A 19921-nucleotide genomic window follows, 5' to 3' on the forward strand; every position below is an offset into this window, starting at 1 on the left:
CTAGCATTAATTACATAGCAGGCTGGAGCAGAGCCTTCAGATGGAAGCCTTTTGGTTAAACAAGCACCAGATAAGCTCAGGAAACCAGGCCTGGATTTCGGGCTTGGCGCCCCTAAGCCTCTGGTTCCTAGTGCTAGTCCTAGAGTAGATCGCTAGTTCTCCCCTAAAATCTTGCTGCCCTAGGCCTTTGTGGCCTCTCCACAAATCTGGACCTGCAGGGAACTATGGGTATCATGATGATGATGATAATTATTTTGCAGGATCTGCTACAACTCAGAAGCAACTCTGGTAAATTCTTCTGTAGGATAAAAGCTCCAGTAAGATCGTCTGTAGGATACAATGTCTGGTAAGTTCTTTGGCAGGATAGAAGATTCTATAAGTTCTTCTGTAGACTTGAAGCATCATTTCAAATTTGGAAGGGAAGTGCAATTTTTTGGCAATGAATAGGAAGTGCAATATTTTGTTAAAGAAATTATGACCCAAGACTTTTAGCTCTCCTCTTGGCATATCTATTTTTTATTTGGCCATTCTTCCATGTATTTAAAATTCCTTTAGTAGCATATAACTCTTTATTGTTATAAATGGGGACATTCCTCTTTTAAAGGTGGCCATACACTATAAGACCTGCTCGTTTGGCAAGGTCACCAAACGAGCGGGTCTTAACCCAATTTGCCCACTAATGGCTGGGCAATATTGGATGGATCCGAACGATCAGATTACAATACTACAAATGGGCTCCGACGGGTCGCAGGACCACATCAACTAGCCAATGCAGTCCTGGATCGTACAAAAAATCAAACTTGACCGATCGATATCTGGCCAATTTTTGGTCTGCCCGTGTATGGCCACCTTAAGAGTAAGAAAGAGTAAAACACACTCCTTCAGCTGCAGGTAAGACACATTTATTTAGGGGCTGTATCACTAGGAAATCACAATGGGGTCAGGGCCACCTGCCAACTTTCCCGCTTTCCCAGTATTTTTTTAGAAAGACTGCTTTCCCAGTCTTTTATTGCTTCTTCTTCTCTTTTATGAGCAAGTATGACCATGGATGAAAGAGTGGTTGACAGCCCAGCCTTTGTGTGCAAAAACTTGAAATCAGGCGTTGGCTTTAACATTTTAATACAAATATAGGATCAGTTATCCATTATATAAATAATTCAAATGTTTCAAAATAGTTTTCCTCTTTTCTATGTAATAATAACAGTACATTGTACTTGGTCCAAATAATATAATTATAATTATATAATATATAATTAATCCTTATTTGAGGCCAAACCAGCCTATTGGGTTTAATTAATGTTTACATGATTTTCTAGTACACTTAACGGAACAGTTACATGAAAACATTTTTAGGGGCCGATTCATGAAGCTCGAGTGAAGGATTCGAATTAAAAAAACTTCGAATTTCTAAGTGTTTTTTAGGCTACTTCGACCATCGAATGGGATACTTCGACCTACGACTACGACTACGAATCGAACGATTCGAACTAAAAATCGTTCGACTATTCGACCATTCGATAGTCGAAGTACTGTCTCTTTAAAAAAAACTTCAACCCCCAACTAAAATCTACCGAAGTCAATGTTAGCCTATGGGGAAGGTCCCCATAGGCTTGCCTGAGTTTTTTGGATCGAAGGATATTCCTTCGATCGTTGGATTAAAATCCTTCGAATCGTTCGATTCGAAGGATTTAATCGTTCGATCGAAGGAATAATCCTTCGATCGTTCGATCGTAGGATTTGCGCTAAATCCTTCGACTTCGATATTCGAAGTCGAAGGATTTTAGTTCCTAGTCGAATATCGAGGGTTAATTAACCCTCGATATTCGACCCTTCATACATCTGCCCCTAAGTGTTTTAAAGTAATACAAATATAATGCAGGGTAGTCCTTTACAGGTAAAACTGGTGTGTTTGCTTCAGAAACACTTCTCTTTTTTATATAAATAAGCTGCTGTGTAGCAATGGGGGCAGCCAATCAAAGGAGAAAAGGCTCAGGTTACACAGCAGATAGCAGATCTGCTGTGAACATAAAGGTGTCTTCTGTTATCCACTATCCATATAGCATTTTTTCAATTTCCACTATTGCAAATAAGGGGTTCATTGTAAAAAAATCTTTAAATGAACCCCTTATTTGTTGTCTTGTGTATATATATATATATATATATATATATATATATATATATATATATATATATATATATATATATATATATATATATATATATATATTTGCTAAGAAAACCAGGAAGGTTTTGTTAACTGCAAACTTCCACAGCAAACTGTTGGAGCCTGGAACAGAGAAGTTATTAATTAATAATGGTTCAACTTGCAGTTTAGTTCTGCCCAGGGCCAGACCTATAGGTAGGCAGAAGAGTCCAGGTTAAAGGGTCTTCTGCCTACCCCTAGTCCATTTTTACTCCCCTCTTCCTCTATCCCCTCCCTCTCCTCCACTCTATCACTCTCCCTTCTGCTGCTCACCCCTCTGTTATGGTGCATGCTCACGCACACGGGGGGGGGGGGGGTCGGACATGATGGCCAGTGGGGTTTGCTAGGGCGCCCAGTCAGCATTCTTCTGTCTCTGAAATTCTGGTTATTGGATAAACTTTTCTAAGGCTAATGAGCATGAAAGGAAAATGTATCCCTTACCTGCAGGAGAAACTGTTCCTTCTCTGTCTTTATTTGCTGTTCCATCTCTTCATATAAATTCCGTATCTCATGGTCATAGTTTGCTATTTTCCTGGAAAAAGGAATTTACAAATATTTCTATTCTTTTGCAATACCTAAAAAAAAATTCAGTTGACTTTTTGTGCAATTAGTTTTTTTTCCTACAAAGAATGTAATAAATTTATATCTACTGTATCTGCAAAATGACAAAAGAAAAATCAAACGATTGCAATCAAGGTTTTTTTTATTATTTTTATTCTGCAATATAGAATTAGTCATTTAAGATTTTTCTCAAAAATATAAAACTGCAAGAAAAAATTATAGCATATTGAGATTTTTATTTTTTACAAATTTAAATTGAAATTGTGACAAATAAATAGTATGATGCAATGTTTGTGTATTTTTTTGTAAAAATGTAGCTTTACTTTCAGCGGCTTTCTAGTTTCACCAGATATCTGGTTGCTAGGGTCCAATTAGGACTGGGAATAGGAGACTGCCTCAATACATGTCTGGCTATAGTGGGGGCCCTAAAATTAATTTGCTGTGGGGTCCAATATCATCTAGTTACGTCCGACATTTTTTGTATATCTCCATGTATATCTGACGATATCAATGGGAGACTGTCACTAATATTTGTCGGACATAACTTTTGTAATTAGTTATAATATCTCTGCACGTATTGCCTATCTGACAATATCAATGGGAGACTGTCACTACTAATAACTTTAGTGCGATTGCTGTCTTTAAATTAATAGCCAGAACTTCACTTGCTTTGTTATTTTCAATACTATATTTAATCTGAATATTTAATCAGGAGATTGCAACGAACAAGCGTTCATCGGACATAAGGATATATCTGCATGTCTATGGCCAGCTTTAGACTGCTGTGTCAGGATGTATCTTGTGTTCAATAAAAATCTAGTCTCCTTGTAAATCAGGGGTGTCCAAACTTTTTGCAATGAGGGCCAGATTTGGTGAGGTGAACTTATTCTCCGCGCCTCATTTAAACAAGGAATCGCGTAGTCGTAGCACTAATATTTGGGCACATTAATGAAATGATCTTCCACTTGGTCTATACTGCTGCCTGTGCACTGAAGGTGTTAGCAATAGACACGTACTGGCACGGAGTGACGCGCCTCTCTTGCATACTTCTTTCGTTTACTGTACTGGCACGTCAGTACGTCTATTGCACCTTCAGCCCTAAAGAAGTATGCGAGAGCGGCGCGTCACTCTGTGCCAAATATTACGGCTACGTGATTTCTGATCACTATGCTGGCGGGCCACATTATTATTAATTTCATGACGGAGGCTACGGGCCAGACTTTGGACATGCCTGTTGTAAATAAAGAAAGAGATGAATAATATGTAGTCTCTTACTTCTTAAGGGCACATTCCATTTCAGTCTTCTCTGCGTTCGCTTCTTGAAGTTGGGAGAAAATTCGGATCAGGAATTCTTCAAAACTCGTCAACAGATGAGGCTCCTCTTTTCTTAGCTCCATCCACAGCTTCTTTATGTGGTTTTCACTGAAACAAAGTGAGCAGCATTGTAACACTATCCCTAAATCATTCTATTAGGAACAAATCAGCTGAGGCCAGGGCATGGGGTTTAAAATCACACATCATCATCATCATAAAATCATCAAATATAAACAAACATATTATATGTTATGATATATCATATTATACCTGAGTACAAAGTGTAGTTCTTAAAATAAAGAGACAGTAAAACACAGCAGTTCACCTCCCACTATGCTCCTACAGATTATCAAGAGATAAAAGGGATGCCCCCCAAAACTCTTTTTTGCATAATTAAATACAATATAATTCTAAGCAATTTTCCATTATATATATATATATATATATATATATATATATATATATATATAGCTTTTAAAAAAATCTGTTTTTAATGTTATGTATACATTTTATTTCTCTGAAAAGCAATATATAATTAACAATGAACTAAAATAAATATAGATATATTGGAACATTATCCCTTATAATAAATGAGTGATCCACAAAGTTCCCTGTATAACTAAGTCTTGTGCCTCATTATGGTATGAATACCCCTCAGTGACTTTTAATATGCTTATTATTTACAGAACACCTCAGTAACTTCTAATATCCTTATAATTTAAAGTGGAGGTATATTTTCACTTATAATATGAATGATGCTCAGAGTTCCCTGTATAACTCAGCCTGAAACCTTGTGCCTTTATATGGTCACAGAACCCCTCAGTCACGTCTAATATCCTTATTTACAGCAGTGGATAAATGATTTCATACTAAGTTCCTTAGTAAGGGCTAGGGGCACACAGTATCATCTCTATATTCGTGAATATTAAGCTGGCCATAGACACAAAGATCCGATCGTATGAATTTCGGACCGTGTGTGGAGAGTCCTGACATTTTTCGTCCCACGAAGAACTGTAGTTTGGTCGATCGGCCAAGTTAAAAAATTTCTATCGGCTGCCGATAATTTCTCTGCATGTATTGCCGATCGTACGGTGGGAGACTGTCACCAGCTCTGTCGGACATAACTTTCATACGATTGCTGTCAGGGGCAGAACATCAGCTGATCTGTTCTTTTACTACTTTAATTGATCTGAATGGTTAGTGGCAGGTCGGGAGATGGGGAAGTCCGATCGTTCGAGGATTCGAACGATTGCATCTTTGCATCTATGGCCAGCTTTAGACTATACTCTTCATATGGTAGAAATGTATTACTGAATACAGAAATTTCCATAAATCAGCCTGAAACTACTCTTTAAAGCAATTTTTTTTCTGTATGTAAGAGAGTTTAATGCACTGGCACATTCTTGTAGCAGACAGCACCATCCCGGAATACAATTGAAAAACCTTTATTAGTTACTTTTTGGCTTCATAGTATCTGTCCAGACTATGAAGTCAAAAAGTAACCAATAAAGGCTTTTTAATTGTATTCCTAGATGGCGGTGTCTGCTACATTTCTTGGATATTTAAAGTCGGTTGAAGTGGACACCGATTGACGTGCACCTGACTAATTCACATAAGATTGATAAACTTGAGTGCTGGCTTATTGCTTTTCTACACTCCTGTTTTTAACACAACACGCCTCCTTTAAGCTTCAGTTTTGGAATCGTGAAAAATGGTGAAAAATAAATAATGGAAAACTATTGAAAAAAGTATTTATTACGGGTAAACAATCTGAAATCAATTAAACTGAAAAAGCATTTGGGAGGTGAGCAACCTATTTAAGAAACCAGCTGATGGAAAGCTTTGGTAAAAGAGACCCACAGTAAGTTGCGCTGAAGACTTTATAATTACATATCTATATCAGGGCAAATCCCCCTGCAGGTACATTCAACTTAGATCAGCTGAGGCTTACTTTGCCTTTAAACAAGACATTGTGTGCCTGGATGCAATTATTCCCTCTAGAACATCCAAATTATGGTACATTATAAAAAATAGAAAAGTGCTCTAATGGATTGGGGTTTAATTACTCTGTCACTGGACTCTGCACTTATTTTCCTGATGTTTCATTCAACCAAAATTTTCTATATCTCATTTCAGTAGCTGCAATCTATTGAGAGCATTTCTGAAAATGTCAACTATACATATTGTGACTTCTTTTAATGGATAATAATGAGTGCATTTTCTTTGAAAAAGCACAGCTGTCCTCCAAGGAACTCATTTTCAGAGTGTTTGCAACCACATGGCGCTTTTGCTGTTTGTTCTGCCTGCTTATCCTTATGTGGGTGATACCTAGACACTGACTTTAGGGGTCATTTACTAAGCATAGGGCAGGGTGCAAAGTGCAAAATACAGGCTGCCTGCCTAAGATGGCAAGATTTTAGGGCCAACATGCCGTCCTTCCTAATTTTCTTGGAGGCACTGGGAGTGCTAAGGAGAATTCACAGCTCTTTCTCCTGCATGCCTAATCCCTAGTACTCCAGAGGACACCTGCTGCATGCACTCGCTCGTAAAGGGGGGGGGTGGACAATTAGCGAGGAGCAGTCGCCGGACCCTCTGGCCTAGGGGAGCCCATATCATAAATCGTCACCTGCATAAACCTGAGTTCAAGTAAAAAATATAAATGAAAAATGGTACCTTGTAACAAAGGACTTGAAAAAAATCTAAAATCTAAAGAACAAATATAGGGTCGTTTACAACTAGCAAGACAGGTGCCAAGTTGAAAAAACCGGCTCCGTGTGTAATTTTTGGAGCGTTGCACCCTGCCTTTCTGGCCAAAATTACATTGCATACATTGCCTGCTTTTCCCATTGCTTTTTATTTTCATCCTCTACCCATCCCCTCATTTACATGTCATTCAGATGTGCAAATCAGGGAGTGGTGACAAAAATATGCTGGCACATGGCTCTCTACTTATCATCTGCCCTATGGCCAGCGTGTCAGATAAAAAAGGTGAAAAGCACAGCCCACCTGAAGAAGTGCGCTCTGCATGAACACTTAGAGGCACGCTGTTGTACCCCTGCCAGGGACCATTGTAAATGAACCCTCATACCTAGAATCCCTGTTACATTATAGTGTTAATAACATTTACATCTATCTCCTGTCTCTGCATCCAATGTTTCAACCCCGATTATGACCCATATCAAGGAGGTGCCAATAGAAGTTGACTTTGAATACCGATCTTTGTTATAAGACTATAAATACATACTGACCATGCACCCACCTTCAATAAATATTAAGTATAATTATAATCAATTTTATAAATTTAATTAAAAAATTATACACTTAAACATTTCGGTCTGACACAGAAATCTCCATCTGGAGTTTGTTTTTTCTGTGTAAGACTGAATTGTCAATAAACATTTCTTGGCATTCATATTTTTGTTTGACAATTCAATAAATCCTAAGAGTGCTTTTCTTGTTCCTGTGGATTTCTTTTTGTAGTAGCACCCAGGTTTTGTTGCTGCAAATAGTATGCACCCTTTGGAGTACCATACCATACCTGTATGTATGTATATTTGTGTATACTGTATTTACAGTATATGTGGGAGTCCACTGAACGAATGTTTTGGTTCACATTTCGGTCGACATACTTTCAGTTGACATATTAATGAGTAAATGCATAGTACAGCGAATCACTGTATATTCACGTATGGTTTACCAAATATTACATGTTGTTTCTGCATACAAATAATTTTTTTGGATAACTAATACTTAAAATGATAACAATAATATCCCATTAAGAATAGCAGTGTGCTTAAGGCAATGGCAGTTGGTGTCCTGTAATGAGTAGTTTATTGATTTACTTACTCCTCTAAGAACTTGTTGGCTCCTAACGTGTCAATTAGGTTGTAAAATTGAGTATTTTCATCGTCAAGCTTCTGAGTACCTTCCTCCCATTTCATTTCATATTCTTTTTCCATCTCCAGTGTCTCAAGAGGTTCCTCTGCAGCTGATGTATTTGTAGGAATTCTTTCTCCAAAGAGAAACTGACCTGACATATCATAAAAACACATGTAAATGTTTCTTTATTCTAAAATACAACAGGCAATCATGTTTTTAATAATGTTAAATCTGTTACACCAACCACTGTCTCTTTCCACGACATTCAATACACTATGAAATCAGGCATGTTCTGTTCCAAATGAGTGATGAAAATGTTCTCCTGTAACAGTGCCAACATTTTAGATACTTAATTCTGGGATTATAGGAAGCATACATGAATGCTGGTGTAAACATATTTGTAGTTTTCGAAATAAATACGTTTTGTTCAACTTTAAATTAATTTTCAGTATAATGTAGAGAGTGATAATCTGAGACAATTTGTAACAGTTTTTTTAAATTTTTTTGAGTTATTTAGCTTGTAATGCAGCAGCACTCCGGCAATTTCAGCAATCTGGTTGCTAGGGTCCAATTTACCTCTAGCAAGGTAACTGATTTGATTTGAATAAGTGACTGGAATATAAATAGAAGAGGCCTGAATAGAAAGATGAGTAATAAAAAATAGCAATGACAAATTTGTAGCTTTACAGAGTACAGAGATGAAGAAGGCAAATACGTCAAAAAGTATAAAAAGAAAAATGTGATAGCCAATGAAAGAGTTGCTTAGAATTAGCCATTCTATAACATATTAAAAGTTCACTTCAAGGTGAGCCACCCCTTTAAATCATCATTTTATTCAGGTATAACTTAAAATAAGGGAAAAAAACACAAATATTGATAGGATAGGTGATTTCATGCCTCCAAGCATAGTAGTATGCTAGTGGTGCCTCCTGTATGGCTCCTATTATCCCATAAAGATCAGCACTGAATCAAGCACAGTATATGGAATATAGGTATCCAGACACACCTTCTAAAATGCCATGTCCTCAGGTGGAACACTCACCACTGAGTTCCAAATAGTCTGTAGGACAAATTGTGTGTTGTCAACACAAGTACTATTCATAGGGAATGTGGGAGATTTATATGGGGCCAGTGGCAAAGAAACCTAACATCACAATGTCCAATGCCAAGTGACAGCTGGAGTAGGGTGAAGGACACTGCTATTGGACTTTGGAGCATTGGAAATGCACCCCCTGCACTGATAAAAGCCATTGTATATCTGGCAGTCTGATAGAAAGTCTGGGTTTGGCAGATGCCTGGAGAACTCCACCAGTGCATAATGCCAGCAGTAATGTTTTTGTGTAGGAAGATAAATTGACTAGGGGTATTTTCTATGGTTCGGGCTAGGGCTTCGGTTTCCAATGAAAGGAAATGTCAAAGGAGCAGGAAAGGTACAGGACCTACCTGAGACGCAGAGCTGGTGCACCTGTTTGCTGAAAACTGCACCAGTCTCGGGTACTACTGTAGAAGCACCACACAATCATCTGCTTCTTTGCTTGGTGGTCCTGGGCCAGGTGCACATGTACAGTAGGGTGAAAAGGTGGCCTTTTTTTTTTTTTTTTTTTTAAAAGGTGGCTTTTTAAGTTTAAGTTCAGAACTGCCCAAAGTAGTATTGCAGCCTGAGGGTAGATCAGCATCATATCAATCCCCTTGATTTGGAAATAAAGTGCAAACAGCTGTGTAAATTCTTTGGTCATATAGCGTAGCTCTAACAGTTGCCTCAGTGGAAAATTTTGAGTAAAACCAAAAGCATTAGGCTATAAATCTTTGTGGGTCAATTCTTTATTTTAATGGATAATGGATTAAATTAAATCTTTACTTTTTGTTAATATTTAGAATTTTTTGAGAACAGGTCAATTAACATCTATATTGGGTTTTCCAGGCAGTCATTCTGTATTTATATGATGTGACTTCCTCTGGATTGTTTGGATAGTTGCACATGTTTGTAGATCACTTACTAAATCCTGTAATGAATTCTTCCAAGGTGAGGTAGCCATTGCCATCTGCGTCCAAAGTATCAAACACCTTCTCCAGTTCATCTAGGCTCAGTGGAAGCTCACCATGAAGCCTCTGAAAGAGGAATAAGTACTGGATAGAAACTGATTCAGTTTCAATTAAAAGCTGCCTCTTAGGGCAATATTCAGGCTGAGGCACCTGCATCGCCTGGCACCGTCTTAGCTACTTATCCAAACAACTTCAAAGCAGTATGGGGGCATTTAATATGTGTTTATATCTAAAGAGCACAATTTCTGCCCTTATGATGTCTAAGTACAGTGTGATATCAACAAACCAAATCAGGTGACAGCAAGAATGCTGATATCATTGGTAGAGAGGATTAGAAATAATTGGAGTCTTCAGTTTTACTAAACAGAGAAACCCTAAAGGTGGCCATACACGGGCCGATAAAAGCTGCCGACAGACTGAGTCGGCAGCTTATTGGCCCGTGTATGGGGGCCCCCCGACGGGCTTCCCCGATCGAGATTTGGCCGAAAGTCGATCGGGACCGCCCGTTTCCGTTCGCTAGGATCCGATCGTTGGGCCCTAGGGCCCACGATCGGATCAGCCCCATATTGCCGAGATCCGCTCGTTTGAACGAGCGGATCTCTCCATGTATGGGCACCTTAAGCTGAGGCAGGCTATATATCATCTCCTACTAATTTGATTCTATGAAAATCAACAGTCCAGCACCCTCCACCAAGCAAATGCAAGGTAGGGCCATGGCTGCTGGGCTTGCTGGAGTTTGTGAGGGTGGACTCTGCTTCCTCTCCTGGCTGTCTTGGTAACATCCAGCTGCTTTCGTTTCGACTCATTTCGATTATAGTCAGAAGGGGATAAGGGAGCTTATCTGTTACTAGCATGTATTTTTGCATGTACTAAGGAGGATGAGTTGGCCTAGAAGTTAAGCGATGTGGTATCTCTTACTAGAGACCGGCACACAAGGCTTATTTGCAGGGAAACCCTTGCTTTAATTCAAAGTGCATATCCGCACTTTGAATTAAAGCAAGGGTTTCCCTGCAAATAAGCCTTGTATGCCGGTATCTTTGTTCTTTGGCTCAATTGGAGGTTGTCGTTTCCTCTACTACTGAGCACCAGGCTGCCATCTCCAGGAGGTTGCCGTGGGTGTGCTTTTGCTCTACCTTATTCCAGTCTCCAATCTCTTACTAGAGACCCACTCCTTTGCGCCAATGCCTGGCAACCCTAGACAAGTCATTACATTTCCTGGTACCCCGGTTTATTTAGCTCCATGGGATAAAAGCACTATATAAATAACCAGTGGCCTAACTACCGGGGGAGCAGGGAGTGCAAACGTACCAGGGCCAACTCCCTCTTAGGGCCCACCGGAGGCTATTCTACAGCAAATGCAGTAAGGAAACAGAGCGTCTGGAGGGGGGGGGGTGGTGCACATCCTGCTCCCGGGCCCAGAAGAAGGTAGTTACATTACTGTAAGTAACTGCCCATTACTGTTAGGAGTAGGGGTGCAACCATTCTATCATTTTTGGATGTGGCTGAATACTGAATTCTTCCCCTAATCCTCAAGCCAAAGGGGTATATTTATCAAATTGAAGTTAATAGCGAAGTTCCACCACTAGAGTGAAATTCCGCCACTTCCCATTCCATTCTATGGGGTTTTTAAAGGCGTATTTATCAAAGGGTGAAATTTCACGTTCACCCATTGATAAATACGCCTTTCAAAATCCCATAGAAATGAATGGAGAGCTGTGGAATTTCACTCTAGTGGAGGAACTTCACTCTTTGATAAATTTACCCCATTAACTAAACAAGACAATCCCCTAATGTGGCTATTATACTCACACTACAATGCCATTTTAATGCCATGCATTTTCACATTTGTATAAAGCTGTGTAATTATACTTGTAGTTATAATCTCTCTCTGTATTTAAGGGGATCCTGGTAATCCATACTAAACAGCACAGGATCACATTTTTAGCTAAAAATTCCAGCTGTAGAACAACATACTCATGCAATGCCAAAGAGTAACCCTTGAACATTGCAGGGCTTTTATCCCTATTGTATTAGTGCAGTATTAATGAGTAATCTATAAATGAGAAGAAAAGCAATAAAAGATATATTTATCTGCCAACCTTTTGATTGCTACTTCTGCTTATTATTATTCTATAGCACAAGCTATAGAATTGTTTTGGATTACAAGTTATTTATAGACCGTAAAATTGTCAAACACAGCATTAAGTTAATTATCTATAATGCACAAATATAAAATATATTATCATTAACATGCACCCTGGCACCAACATGACTGTACATGATAATATGAATGAAATATATATTTCAAAAGAATGTACGCATGTATTATATGTGTGTGTTTCAATAATTAGCATGATCACTTATTCTAACTGAATATAATAATCCAAAATATTGTCTTTGGAAATGGTGCTTACTAATGGCTGAAACTGTCAACTACTGCTAATTGACAAGGTCAACAAGTCCAACAAGTCTAAAGAGAAGTTGATGAGCACATACCTGCATGTCTCTTCGTGTAATGAAACCTTTGTCCTCGATGTCACAGATCTGGAAAAACTCATGTGCTTTTCCTAACATGCCATCTTGTCCCGTGTCCTGTTCTTCTGCCATCTTGCCCTGGGGATTACCGTCTGCAGTTGCGTTCCCATCATCTTGTGAATCCGCTCGCAGAGGTGTAGTGTTCGTCAAAGATGCCATGGTACAGTGCTCCTTGTCTCTGTATGTTTCAAACTCTGGTGGTAAACCTGTACGTTGAAGGTAATAGAGAAAAAAAAAAGAAAGAGCATCAAAGACTCTCAGTGATGCTACTTGCCATCACTTAGCAACCGCCTCCTTAATTAGCTACCAAAGCCTAGGAAGAGAAAGGGGCTTTTTAAAAAATATCCCTGCCTAATTTTGTTTTGTTAACAATCTGGACAAGCACGCATAAACAAAACTAGCTCACAGAGGGACGCAACATCTGGGAAGGAGCAGTATCATACTGGATGAATTTCATATAGTGTATCAGCTTTATCTCCTACATTGTATTGTTCTCATCTTTTTTCATGTACAGGTGTAATTGTATTTCACTTTTTATATATTATAAAAATGTAAGTGAGCAGGAAGAGACAAAGCTCCTAATGCAAATAGAAAAGGCTGCTAGTTTAGGTAAAGTAATGATAATAGGGGATTTTAATTACCCAGATATTGACTGGAGCAACGGTACTGCTAGATCAGTTAATGGGAACAAGTTTATAAACTTATTGCACGACAATTTTTTAGCACAGGTTGTTGAGGAGCCTACCAGAAAAAATGCTATTCTTGATTTAGTGATCTCAAATGACCCAGAACTTATAGCAAATGTGCAAGTCATTGAACCCCTGGGTAATAGTGACCATAATGTTATATCTTTTAATGTCTGGTGCAAAAAACAAAAATATACTGGGGCAACAAAAACCATGAATTTTGCAAAAGCTAATTTTAGTGCCTTGAGGGCTGCCCTACAGAGCATTGATTGGGGCATTAGGTTTTCAGATAAAAACACAGAACAGAAATGGTTGTCCTTTAAAATGATATTAAATTATTACTGCTCTCAATTTATTCCCTTAAAGACTAAACGTAGAAGCTCTAAGAATCAACCTGTGTGGCTTAATACAGAAGTAAAGAAGTTAATGGGAAAGACGAGAAAGGCATTTAAAAACTACAAATCTGTAGGGACAGAAGCTGCATTTAATGAATATAAACACTGTAATAAATGTTGTAAATCAGCAATCCGGAAGGCTAAGAAAAGAAATGAAGAGTTAATTGCGGTGGAGGTGAAAACTAACCCTAAAAAGTTTTTTAAATATATTAATAGTAAAAAGATGCAGGTTGAGAGTGTTGCTCCATTAAATAATGGTATCAGTATGGTTGTAACAGATACAGAAAAGGCAAATGTGTTAAATCAGTTCTTTTCTTCAGTGTATACAATAGAGGAGTCTGGGTTCACAGGCTCACTTAATAACTGCACGAATGGTTCAGCTCAATCTAGTCAGTGGCTGACTCAAGATATGATACAAAAAGCTTTAATACAAATTAATGTAAACAAGGCTCCAGGGCCTGATGGCATACACCCCCGGGTTCTAAGAGAGCTTAGTTCAGTTTTAGACCAGCCCTTATTTCTGATTTTCTCAGATTCACTGTCATCTGGTATGGTGCCTATGGATTGGAGAAAAGCTGATGTTATTCCAATATTTAAAAAGGGATTACGATCTCAGCCTGGCAATTATAGGCCAGTAAGCTTGACATCTGTGGTGGGCAAATTATTTGAAGGCTTGTTAAGGGATCACATTCAAAATTTTGTCCTAATGAATGGCATTATGAGCAACAATCAGCATGGCTTTATGAAGGATAGGTCATGTCAGACGAATTTGATTGCATTTTATGATGTGGTAAGTAAGATTCTGGATAGTGGGGGGGCAGTAGATGTGATCTATTTGGATTTTGCCAAAGCGTTTGATACTGTGCCCCACAAACAACTGCTTCTAAATTAAGGTCTGTTGGGCTTAATGAAGTCGTTTGCACGTGGATAGGAAACTGGCTACAGGATCGGGTACAGAGGGTGGTTGTTAATGGGACATTCTCTACTTGGAGTAAGGTTCTTAGTGGGGTCCCTCAGGGCTCAGTATTGGGTCCACTTTTATTTAACTTGTTCATTAATGACTTAGGGGAGGGTGTTGTAAGTAATGTATCAGTGTTTGCAGATGACACAAAATTATCCAGCCCAATTAATTCCATCCAGGATGTGGCATCCTTGCAACATGATCTTGAAAAACTGGCAATCTGGGCAGCTAAGTGGCAAATGAGATTCAATGTTGATAAATGTAAAGTCATGCACCTGGGATGTAAAAATATCCAAGCCACTTATACCCTTAATGGGACTGCACTAGGCAAATCCATTATGGAAAAGGACCTTGGAGTCCTTGTAGATGATAAACTTGGCTGTAGCAAGCAATGCCAGTCAGCAGCATCAAGGGCAAATAAGGTTTTGAGCTGTATTAAAAGGGGCATAGAGTCAAGGGAGGAGGGGGTCATTCTTCCACTGTATAGAGCACTTGTAAGGCCCCATCTAGAATATGCCGTACAGTTTTGGTCTCCATCACTCAAACAGGACATTATTGTATTAGAGAGGGTACAGAGAAGGGCAACTAAGCTGGTAAAAGGTATTGAAAATCTTAGCTATGAGGAAAGACTGGCCAAATTGGAGATGTTCACGCTGGAGAAGAGGCGCTTAAGGGGTGATATGATGACTATGTATAAATATATAAGGGGATCATATAATAATCTCTCTAATGCTTTATTTACCAGTAGGTCTTTCCAGCTAACACGAGGTCACCCATTCCGATTAGAAGAAAAGAGGTTCCGCCTAAATATTCGGAAGGGGTTTTTTACAGTGAGAGCTGTGAAGATGTGGAATTCTCTCCCTGAATCAGTTGTACAGGCTGATACATTAGATAGCTTTAAGAAGCGGTTGGATGGCTTTTTTAAGTAAGGGAATACAGGGTTATGGGAAATAGCTCATAGTCCAAGTTGATCCAGGGACTAGTCCGATTGCCATTTTGGAGTCAGGAAGGAATTTTTCCCCCTCTAAGGCAAATTGGAGAGGCTTCAGATGGGTTTTTTGCCTTCCTCTGGATCAACTGGCAGATAGGTAGTTAAGAAAAAAAAAAAAAAAAAGGTTGAACTCGATGTACATGTGTCTTTTTTCAACCTTACTTACTATGTTACTATGTTACTATGTATTATAAATAAATATCATAATATTTTTATAGTTTTTGAAACTGTAAATAATATAAATTCATTTGCTCTGTCCAAAGTAAATTCACCAGTACTAAGTAGCTTATTTATTAAAGTGGACCTGTCGCCCAGACACAAAAATCTGTATAATAAACGTCCTTTTCAAATTAAACATGAAATCCAATTTCTATTTTTTATTAAAGCATTCATAGCTGTTGTAAGCTCATTTAAAATTTCAGCTGTCAATCAAATATTGTCTGCCCCTCCTCTATGCCCTGGGCATAGAGGCGGGCAGACAATTACTTTCACTTTCCATTCAGCGCTTCCTAGATGTCACTGCCCTCCCCGCATTCCCCCTTCTCTGCACTGTTTAATTGTGTAGCCAGCACATGGGGATGGACATCAGGTCCCCATTCTGGCGCACAAACAAGATTCTGACATGATGCAAGGCTTGTCTTAATAACAGTGTCCACAAAATTGCTCCTGCCTGCTTGCTATAATTAGTTCCCAAACTGAAGGAAACAAGATTCAAATAATTTATATAGTGTTATTAAAGTTAATTTTGCTTGACTAATTAGATAAAATAGGATTTTGAATAATTTTTTTGGGTGACGGGTCCCCTTTAAAAAGCGAGATTTTGTTTTTGAAAAAATTTTTTGGAAGCTTAAACATAGCAAGCTTCTGTATACGTGAGTAAGCATGAGGCGTATATTCAACAAGCAAGCTAAGCAGTCGCCAAGGCCTCTACCCCTAGCACATTGACATTCAAGACCAGGGTTTCAAGCCTGATTATAGGTCTTATTTTAAGTTCCTGGGTGTGTTTTAAAATGTCTATTATTGTCCATTATTGATTCTACCGGTTTTAAACTTCTTGCCTATTCTTGGCCATCCAGTGTGTTGCAAGATTGGTATTTGAGTGTCTGATCTACTACAATACGGTGTTATCAAAACCTCTTCTCCAACCTGGTGAGTTTAACATTTGAGACCTGAGAATTGTATTACATAGTGTGATGCCTGCCCTGACCACTGGCTGAATATTAACTAGGAGCTTACTTTACCCCTTAGATACTGGGATATTGTACCTTGACTGGTTCCTCAACGTCAGCTTACTTCTAATTTCCAAATTCAGGTCCAGAAAGTCACATTAAAGCTACTGTCAAAACCTGTAACTATTTCTTATATATATACAGTATGGTAAAGTTACATTTCTTTTTCACTCAGACAACTCAGGAGAAACGCATTCATGCCCTCATACTATCCCACCTAGACTAATGCAAACTAATACTAACCAGCCACCCAAACTACCCTAAACTCTGCTTTTAGAATCTTCCCTTTCATTCCAAAAAGAGAACCCTAGAATCATTATGGCTCTACAAAATCTTTCTGGTAACCTTTTGTTCATATTTAAAGAAGTTTTACTTGGATAGGTTGATGTCAACTTTAAGCTTCCCCTAATATGACTTTTACCTTGCGTTACCTTGATTTCAGGCAAGGGGAGCCTAGTCCGAAAACCACTGCCTTAAGTGTTATTACTTTGCTGGTAGTTAGAAAAGATCACATTGAGTCATGCTAATATCCTGTAAATCTCTGGTATTTATAGGGAGGCATCCACAGGTATGAAGACAGAGCTAAGGGGGGTGTAAACACGATTGCTCAGTCATGACTTACCCAGATGTTGCTGGCATACAACTCCCATCGTACCTCAACTCATGTGGGAACTGAAGTCTAAGAACATCAATAATGATCACCTTTGTATTAACTTTTAGTATGATGTAGAGAGTGATATTCTGAGACAATTTGCCGTTGGTTCTCATTATTTATCATTTTATTTTTTTAGCTTTTTATTCTGTAGATCTGCAGTCTGCAATTTCAGCAACCTGATTGCTAGGGTACAATTACCCTAGCAACCATGCATTGATTTGAATAAGGGACTGGAATATGAATAGGAGAGGGCCTGAATAGAATGGTGAGTAAGATAAAGTATCAATAACAATATGTGTAGCCTTACAGAGCATTTGTTTTTAGATGGTGTCAGTGACCCCCATTTGAAAGCTGGCAAGAGGAAGAAGGCAAATAATTAAAAAAAACTATGAGTGAGAATCCTGTCTGCACTGTGTACACCAAACACCCTGTTTTTAATTATATAATAAGAACTTGAGATTTAGCAGCACCTGGAACAAAACAGCACTATAATCCCCATATTGCTTAATTACAGTACAGGTATTGGATCCTTTTTCTGAAAACCTGTTATCCAGATGGGAAGGCCATCTCCAGGATTCATTCTGAATAACAGGTTCCTGTATAATAACAGAAATGCACAGAAATGTCCCTTTGGGAGATAAACACAGATATACAGCAGGACGGTGTGGGGTGTTCTTGTTTTAATATCTATTTCTATCAGAATATACATGTAGTTATTTATTGAAGATCCATAGCAAACCACAAATCAAATACCAAGAGCAGTTATTGTTTGGTGTTTCTTCTTCATCTTAATTCAGAAAATGTTCCCAATAAATTTTCCGAGCAGATAACAAACAATTAAAAATGTGTGTCAATTACCCTCGACATCCCCAAAAATGTCAACATGCTCTCAAGACCATTGCATAGTGACCTAACTCAGTGTACTTTCAGAACAATGCAAGTAATAATAATATGATGAAAACATAAATTGTGGACCTTGAATAAACAAAAAAAATATATATTGAGTTAATTTGTGTCCATTGTTGAAGGGCAGTACTATATTACATCAATAAGAGAGAGAGATATATATATATATATATATATATATATATATATATATATATATATATATATATACATATAAAACCAAAGGAATGGTGCACTCCGTAGACAAAATTAATACCTGGGTGCCAGCATGGGAAATAAGCAGTGAAAAAGGATTGCGGCACTCACAGGGTTTTAGTGAAAAAACAAAAAATGTTTTATTATTAAGCCTCAACGTTTCGATCCCCCACAGGGATCTTCGTCAGGAGCAAAAACAAACAATATATATATATATATATATATATATATATATATATATATATATATATATATATATATATATATATATATATATATATTATCAGGGAATACTATATTTTTCTGGCTTTTTCCCCTATTGTAAATATGTCTCTTAGACCTGTACCATTTTGTGGGTAAGCCTATGTAGAACCTCCAAACTAATGAAGTATAAAAGTGATGTTTGTATAACTCTACCTTGAAACCTTGTATTTTGAAGCTACTCTGTCACAGGAAAACATGTTTTTTTCACACATCAGTAAAAGGAACAGTAACACCAAAAAATGTTTAAAAATTAAATATAATGTACTGTTGCTATGCATTGGTAATTGGTAAGTTATGTGTTTGCTTTAGAAAGATTTTATGTTTATGTAAATAAGCTACTGTGCAGCTATGGCGGCAGCCATTCGTGCTAAGAAATTAAAAAAGGCACAAACTACTTAGCAGATAACAGATAAGCTCTGCAATAGAATACAATGGGATTCTACAGAGTGACTCTGATATCTGTTATGTAACCTGGACTTTGAATGGACTTTGAATGGATGCTCCCCTGGCTACTGACTAGTACACACCAGTTGTACCAGTACAAAGAAACAGTACATTATATTTTAATAACTTTAAAACACTTTACTTTTTTGTTGTTACTGTTCCTTTAATAGAGCTGCCCCAGCAGACTTCTGGACTGAAATCCATTTTTCAAAAGAGCAAACAGAATTTTTTTTATTTAATTTTGAAAACTGACATGGGGCAAGATATGTTTCCCAGTGCCCTCAGTCATGTGACTTAAGCTGGCCATAGACGCAAAGATCTGATCGTACGAGGATTCATACGATTTTCGGACCGTGTGTGGAGAGTCCCGACATTTTTCGTCCTGCGGAGATATCGGTCGTTTCGTCGATCGGACAGGTTAGAAAATTTCTGTCGGCCGATAATATCTCTGCGTGTATTGCCGATCGTACGATTTTCAGTGGGAGACTGTCACTAGCTTTGGTTGGACATAGATATCGTACGATTGCTGTCAGGGGCAGAACATTGCTGATCTGTTCTAAAACTAATCTGACTGGTAAGACTTTGATCTGAATTGTTAGTGGCAGGTCGGGAGATGGGAAAGTCCGATCGTACGATGATTCGTACGATCGGATCTTTGCA

At 38.2% G+C, this 19921-nt stretch overlaps 1 protein-coding gene across 2 annotated transcripts in view; it reads right to left on the reverse strand.

The window, feature by feature from the left end:
- Nucleotides 1-19921, reverse strand: part of cracr2a.L (calcium release activated channel regulator 2A L homeolog) — a 105325-nt gene that overhangs the window by 42620 nt on the left and 42784 nt on the right. For both annotated transcript variants that reach the window (XM_041586044.1, XM_041586043.1), the window contains exons 2-6: nt 12497-12741; nt 9955-10066; nt 7925-8108; nt 4040-4186; nt 2645-2735 (exon numbers count right to left, since the gene is read on the reverse strand). In XM_041586044.1, coding sequence (XP_041441978.1) covers nt 2645-2735; nt 4040-4186; nt 7925-8108; nt 9955-10066; nt 12497-12694 — 732 coding nt within the window. In that variant the 5' untranslated portion in view covers nt 12695-12741. The remainder of the gene's footprint in view (nt 1-2644; nt 2736-4039; nt 4187-7924; nt 8109-9954; nt 10067-12496; nt 12742-19921) is intronic.

This window comes from Xenopus laevis, chromosome 3L (assembly GCF_017654675.1).
Source record: "Xenopus laevis strain J_2021 chromosome 3L, Xenopus_laevis_v10.1, whole genome shotgun sequence".
NCBI lineage: Eukaryota > Metazoa > Chordata > Amphibia > Anura > Pipidae > Xenopus > Xenopus laevis.